The sequence below is a fragment of the Chrysochloris asiatica genome, unplaced genomic scaffold, assembly GCF_000296735.1.
Source record: "Chrysochloris asiatica unplaced genomic scaffold, ChrAsi1.0 scaffold00257, whole genome shotgun sequence".
Lineage (NCBI taxonomy): Eukaryota > Metazoa > Chordata > Mammalia > Afrosoricida > Chrysochloridae > Chrysochloris > Chrysochloris asiatica.
Window position 1 is genome coordinate 626,909 of NW_006408775.1, and position 6,710 is coordinate 633,618.

The 6,710-nt window shown below is 57.5% G+C and overlaps 1 protein-coding gene across 1 annotated transcript in view; it reads right to left on the reverse strand.

Annotated features, from left to right (window-relative positions):
- Window positions 1-1,012: 1,012 nt before the first annotated feature.
- Window positions 1,013-6,710, reverse strand: part of LMF1 (lipase maturation factor 1) — a 65,842-nt gene continuing 60,144 nt past the window's right edge. Inside the window, exons 7-11 of the mRNA XM_006873926.1 lie at window positions 4,781-4,964; window positions 4,554-4,707; window positions 3,930-4,113; window positions 3,564-3,676; window positions 1,013-1,187 (exon numbers count right to left, since the gene is read on the reverse strand). Coding sequence (XP_006873988.1) covers window positions 1,013-1,187; window positions 3,564-3,676; window positions 3,930-4,113; window positions 4,554-4,707; window positions 4,781-4,964 — 810 coding nt within the window. The remainder of the gene's footprint in view (window positions 1,188-3,563; window positions 3,677-3,929; window positions 4,114-4,553; window positions 4,708-4,780; window positions 4,965-6,710) is intronic.

Here is a 6,710-nt window from a genome sequence, read left to right on the forward strand (position 1 = left end):
TGGTCCACTGGCTGCTGGTTTGGGTGGCTGGGTGGACCAGACCCATAATCTGGGCCCCATTTGCTCTAACCTGATGGCCGGTACTGGGAGGTGGGGTGGGGTGGAGCTGGAGTCCAGTACAGTGTTGGTGGGGAGATGGTGGGGTGCAGTGTTGTGACCCCCTCCCCCCCCAGTACAGGGTGCTCAGTACAGCAGCTCTCAGCACGAGGTGGTCTCTCTCTCCAACGTCAGGCTCCTAACACCTTCAGGACCCCCATGGCCCCTGCTCCAGCACTGACTATACACACAATCCCACTTGTCCCTCCTTTTGGGTCAAGGAAGGAGACCCCTTGGCATGGGGGCAGGAGTGGGGGTTACAGGCACCCCGAGTGAGCTCTCAGCCATGTGAGCAGGCCTGAGATGGGCCGGCCAGGGTTGGGGATGGGTGTCAGCAGGTAAGGAGCCCTTCAGTGACTCAGCTGAGGATGACACTCAGCTCCCAGGGGCCGGAACTGACCCGGGGGGCCGGGGACTGGCCCCGTGTCAGGTGTGTGGAGGCACAGGGAGGGGTGCAGGGTTGGGTGTGGGCTATGGGGTGGGGACAGGCCTAGGTGCTGGGTGCGAGTGTGCAGGCACAGGGAGGGGGCTGGGGACACAGGGCTGAACACTTGGGCTTCCTCCTAGGGATCCCGCAGACCCCACCCACTTGTCTCCCTGCTTCACCCACCAAGTGGGCCAGGAGGGGCTTTGGTTAGATATGGGGCCTGGAGCCCAGCGAGGGCGTCCTGGCAGCGAATACTGCACACAGCTGCCCTGAACGTTCATCTTCAACTGGACACTCGGGTCTTAAACCAGACTGTGCAGGTTCACAAAAGGAAGAGAGCAGGGGGGCTAGGAGACACCTCATGGAGCCCCCTCCTCATGTCAGCTTTATTGGAAACCACACGTTCACCTCCGTGAATGGGACAAGGGCCCCTGAGCCCTGGGCGGCCACCCTGGGCGGCCATGGCGAGGATGGCCTCAGCACTACCTCCTAGGTGGACTCTGGGTGTGGCCACTCCCTGGCCTCAAAGTAGTCCCTCAGGTCCCGGAGGCTGAGTGGGGGGAAGTAGGGTCCAATCCTCTTCCGGACCCACCACGCACCGACCGCGGCATGCTGGCCCCCGGGACGGCTGAACTTGTATCGGTAGTGTTCGGCACGGACCCACCTGCAGGGGAAGGTGGGATTAGCCCTGTGAGACTGTGCTCCTCCACCCACACTGGCCCCCCAGTCCAGCCGGGTTCCAGAGAACTGCAGCTCTCAGGGGCTTCCTGCCCACCGGAGTCCAGCAGCCATGACTGGAGACTCTCGGGGGAAGACACTGCACTGTGGCTCTGAGAAGCCCTCCAGGGGCCTGGGGACCCTCAACCATAGGGCCTTCTCTTCCCCCAGCACCCCACTTGGGGCCCGAGGAGGAGCTCTTGGCGTTTCACTGGCTCTAACCCTGTGTCCACTCACAGATGTGACCAGCCAAGTGGGCCAGGAGCGGTGGGTAGACAGAAGTTTGAGGAGTGGAACTCGGAAAAGGGCCTAGACGTGACTCTGACTTCCCCTGTGAGGTGAAACTGCCTAGTCCCCTTAGGAAAGCTCATGTCTGCTTCAACACAGCACTCTGGGGTGGGGGTGGGGGGGACCTCCTTCTGTACCCCACTATCTGGAATGTTCATCATTAGAGATGTGAACACAGAGTTGCGTTGGTTTTCAACAACCACACACAACTGCTGTGTTCTTGGGGGGGGGGGAATGGGAGAAGATTCTAGAAACTGACTCCAGATAAGGTTGTGAGACACCACACTAGCTTGTGGGAAACAGGACAGGGAAGGGTGGTGGGTGCAGGGGTGCCCGTGTCTCTCTGCAGGGATTGGGTGGTCCATTCTGTTGGTCTCAGAGACGACATTATTGTATGGGGGAGCAGAGGGGAACCAGCCTCTCAAAAGCTCCTCTTTGTTGGGGGTTCCCAGCACTGTGGTTCAGGTCTGTCTGTCTGGATTTCTGTGTGTTTGTCCTGAGTGGGATCCACTCAGTTCCCCGGCTCTGTTTTCAGTTACTGCTTCTCTGAGGGCTTGTTCAGCCTTGGGGATCCCAATAGTGTGAAACTGGGTAATCTCTAGTCTGCCTTCAAGTTCAAGGATCCCTGGTGGTGCAAACTGCAAGGACTGTGCTTGGAACCCACCATGAGCTCTGTGTGAGAAAGGGGAGGCGGTCAGCTTCAGTAAAAACGACAGCCTGGGGCATCCTAATGGGTCAGAATGGAACTCGGGGGCACACATGGGATCTTTCCTGCGTCCCACCATTCTACTGTGGGGCCATCCCCGGGAAGTTTTTTCATTTCACTGATGATAGTTTTCAGCTCCAAAAGTTTCGCCTGGTTCTCCCAGGTCCTGTCTTTGTGGAGGCTAATTTCCATCTGAGGGGTTCTCATGGTGGCTGGGTCACATCTTCACCCCAGACGGCTGTGGCCCTCTTCATTCAGGATGGGATCTCCCCAGTTCTTCTGATGAAGAGTGGGTTTAGAGTGAATCCTGAACATTTTGGGAGACCCTGAATTGTGACAACACCTCTGCTGTTGGCTTCAGGGAGCTGGCTTCCTCCAACGCTGCACCAACACCAAGGAAAACCAATAAAGCAGCTACGGTGGAGTGTGTGTGCCACAGAGCCGAATGGCCCACAGGGTGCGCCCGCCTGTCATCTTCGTGGAACCCTTTCTTCCCAGGGCCTCTGGGTGGCTTCCCAGTGCCGACCATTCAGTCAGTAGTTGAGAGCAGGGGGGTGTGGCTCACAACTAACTGCCTGCTGGGGGGTCCGGCTCGGTATCCAGCTGGACACCAGGACTGGCCAGGGTAGGGGTCACGGTTGTTTTCCTGGTGTTTGGCTTCTGTAGGACAGTCTTCTGTTTTGCCCCTTCTTGGCCCTTTGATGGGAGACAGGAGGCTTTTGCTGTCGGCATTCTGGAGTTGCCAGCTTCATGGGCTCCAAGACTGGTGTTGAGGCAGCGAGAGAACCCAGGAATTCCCACCCTGCCATTGCTTGGGTCCTGCCGTCCCTTGCTGACCTTCTCGACCCTGCGACGAGTCTCGGTTTTGTTCTATGTGGCAGTCAGCACTCTCCAGAGAGAACTGGTAGGTGGTGGTCACACACTAGTCCAGACCTTGCTCTGATCGTGGTCAGGCCTGGGGCAGCTGTCCACCAGCCTCCCTTAATGTTGTGTCTGCCCGGCCCGACAGCTGTGACCAGACCACAGCTGCCCCACTTACAGGGAGGGTGGGGAACATGCCAACACACAGTTCTCCTTGAGTTTTCTCAGCTGAGGGGGAGCTGCCCAGGCATACATCATACCGTTCTAAGTAAGGAAGCAATCGTCTATCGGAATGCCCACCCTAGCCAGTGGGCTGGAGGGGTCCGCTTGCCTCGTGGGGTCTCAATCTGCAGTGCCCAGCCCCACAAGCTCTCCTGGTGGGATTAAAGACAAGGGTCCAAGCTTCTCTTCTTCCCTTTCAGCCTGTTCGGCTCCTCCTCCCTCACGTAAGCCCTTCACTCATCTCACCTGGGGGGCATCCTGCCGGCGAAAGGGTTGTGGGCCAGCAGGGACAGGGCTCCGGCGTCATTGGTCAGCAGCTTGCCGGCCAGGTGGATGATCCACTCATGCTGCTCGTAGGTCTAGGGGGAGGCACCAGGGTTGGAATTTGGAGCAGCTTGAGGAAGCCCACCTGCCAGGTGCCGCCTCCACAGTCCCCGCCCACAGACAGTTACCACTGGGGCGGAGTCTGGGGAGACACGCGGAGAGCCTGGGGCTGTGGGAGGAGCCTCTGGGTGGGGCTTTGGGGGGCGGAGCTGTTGGGGGCGGGGCTGGACCCGGGTTCTGGGTCCCAGGCACGCCCCCCTCCCCCGTCTGCGGGTAGCGCCTGCGCACCTGGAAGGCCGCGAACCACATGAGCCAGTCCAGGCGGTGGTGGTAAGGGGAGATGAGGCACGGCCGCCGCCGGGGGTCGCCCGGCTTACACTTGAACTCGTAGTCTAGCCACACGGCTTCCGGGGCGCTGGCATTGGGGCTGGCCGTGCCCTGAAGAATGACCTCTGTCCGTTCTTTGGTGATGCTGTGGAGGCGGGTCACGGTCCATCCAGAGGCCCCTGCGCCCTACTACCTCCTACTGCTCACAGGGCCCAGCTCCTTTCACTGGAGATGGGTGGGCTCTGAGGCCTCAGCTCCCTGAGAGGAGCGACAGACAGGGCCTCCTCCGTTCCTGCCCTGTCACCCAGAGGAGTGGGGCCCAGCAAGAGCACTGGGATGGACCCTGAACCCGTCTTCTTTCTGAACTAGACACGGTGCCCACTGTGGGGGTGGGGAGCTAGAGTTGTCTGTGTCCTAGCCTTGGGAGCTCAGAACGGGCCTCAGTTAGAAATGGGGCCTTTGTAGAGGTGGAGTGGGTACTGGGTGGTCACCTTGGGGAGGGGTGGGTAGTTATTGGGAGGTCACTCTGGGAAGGGGTAGTAACTGATTGTCCACCCATGACGTCTACGGTATGTCCCCTGGTACCTTCCAAAGGCCCCATAGGTGTTGACGATCCTTAGTGGGTTGAAGGAGACATTCATCACCTGCTGGGAACTGAGCAGGTTGAGGACTACAGGGACGCTGAGGCAGCCGATGAGGGCAGCCAATGAGAGGTGGACGGCCCGCCGCAGCACACGGCCTGACAGAGAGATGGTATGGGTGAACCGTTGGCTCAGCTCCTCGGACCGATGGAGGCCAGCAACATCACCTACCTCTAGTCTGTGGTGGCCAGGCCCCCCGGGCTTCCTCCTTCTGCAGCTGCAGGACGCCATGTCTGAGGCCCCCAGGTCCAGAGGGAAACAGAAAGCCCAGGGCGGCATCGTCAAAGCAGGCCAGGCTGGGCACGATAGTCAGCCAGTTCAGGAAGCTCAGGTTCCCGCTGAGGATGATGAGTACCTATGGAGGAGACAGCTCTGGGCTGGGGTGGGGTAAGGGTCCTAGTCACCCTCCAGGGAAGCTGGCACATGTGCGGGTGTCATCTGAGCTGCGGAGGAACGGACACTCCCTCTCATCACATGGAAAACAGCCATTCCACTCCTAGGTCACGACAGGCCGCCGGCCTTTCTAAGTCTGTTATTATCCTAAAGTGCTGTGGAGTCAGGCCCCACTCACAGAAGTGGCTGCTGAGTTTGAACCGCTGACCTTGTGGTTCAAATGGAGCTTGTAGCGCGGTGCTTTATCCTAAAGTGCCATACCAGGACTCTTACAAAGCCTGGTGGTGGGGGTGGCTGTGTGCCGTGGAGTTGGTTCCGACTCATGGCAACCCTGCACAGGGTTTCCGAGGCTGTAAATCTTTATGGAGCAGAAAGCCTCATCTTTCTCCTGTGGAGCAGCTGGTAGTTTCGAATTGCTGACCCTGAGGTTAGCAGCCCGATTCGTAACCACTATGCTACCAGTATATAGAAGATTCAAGGTGCAAACAACGGTCTGTAATAACAAACGGGTGCTACTTTATGATGCGCAACAAAACATTATTATCAACTGCGAGTATTCACAGGAGTACCATTCCCAAGGGCTGGGAAGTAGGCCCTTCCCGAGTGTCCACCAGGATGAAGTGGGCCCTGCCTGAGCGTCCACCAGCAGGAGGTGGGCCCTGCCCGAGCGTCCACCAGGATGAAGTGGGCCCTGCCTGAGCGTCCACCAGGATGAGCTGGGCTCTGCCTGAGCATCCACCAGCAGGAGGTGGGCCCTGCCCGAGCGTCCACCAGGATGAAGTGGGCCCTGCCTGAGCGTCCACCAGCAGGAGGTGGGCCCTGCCCCAGTGTCCAGCAGCAGGAAGTGGAGAAGCAGCTTGTGGCACATGCACAGGATGGAGTATGGCTCAGCCACAGATAGGGGTGTGGAGCTGCAGAGGTAGGGAAGGAAAGTGGGCGGGCAGGCGTCTACCCGTGGGAGCCAGGGTTGTACAGCAGAAACAAACTATGGCACCTTTGGGGCTGTGACTCCCATGAAACCCATGCGTAAAGTCTCTGTTGCGGAGTCAGTTCCGACTCCCAGCGGTCTCGTGCCTAAGCGAGTGGAACGGTGTCCTCACAGTTGGCATGTTTGAACCCATTGTTACCACCACTGTGCCAGTCCATCTTGTTGGGGGTTTCCTCTTTTTCTTCGACCCTCCACTTTACCAAGTATGATGTCCTTTTCCAGGGACCAGTCCGTCCTGATACCATGTCCAAAGTACAGAGACAAAGTCTCCGGCTTTCAGTTCTCAGGGGCAATCTGGCCATACTTCTTCGGAAACAGCTCTCTTCATTCTTCTGGCAACCCACTGTACTTTGAATATTCTTTGCCAACACCATAATTCAAATGCAATGATTATTCCATAGTCTTCCTTATTTGCTGTCCAGCTTTCACACACATATGAAGTGATTGAAAATACCATGCTTGGTATGTATGGCATTTTGAGGAGTAAGGTCAGGTACACCTTAGTCCTCAGAGTAACGGCCCAGTTCTTCAGCACTCCAAAGAGTTTGCTCAATACAATATGCCATGTGAATTCCTGCTGCTGCTTCCAAGAGCATTAACTGTACATACAAGTAAAATAAAACCCTTGAAAACTTCACATTTTCCTCCATTTGTTATGATGCTGTTTAGTGGTCTGGTTGAGAAAGATTTTGTTCTCTTTACATTGACTTTTTTTTTTTT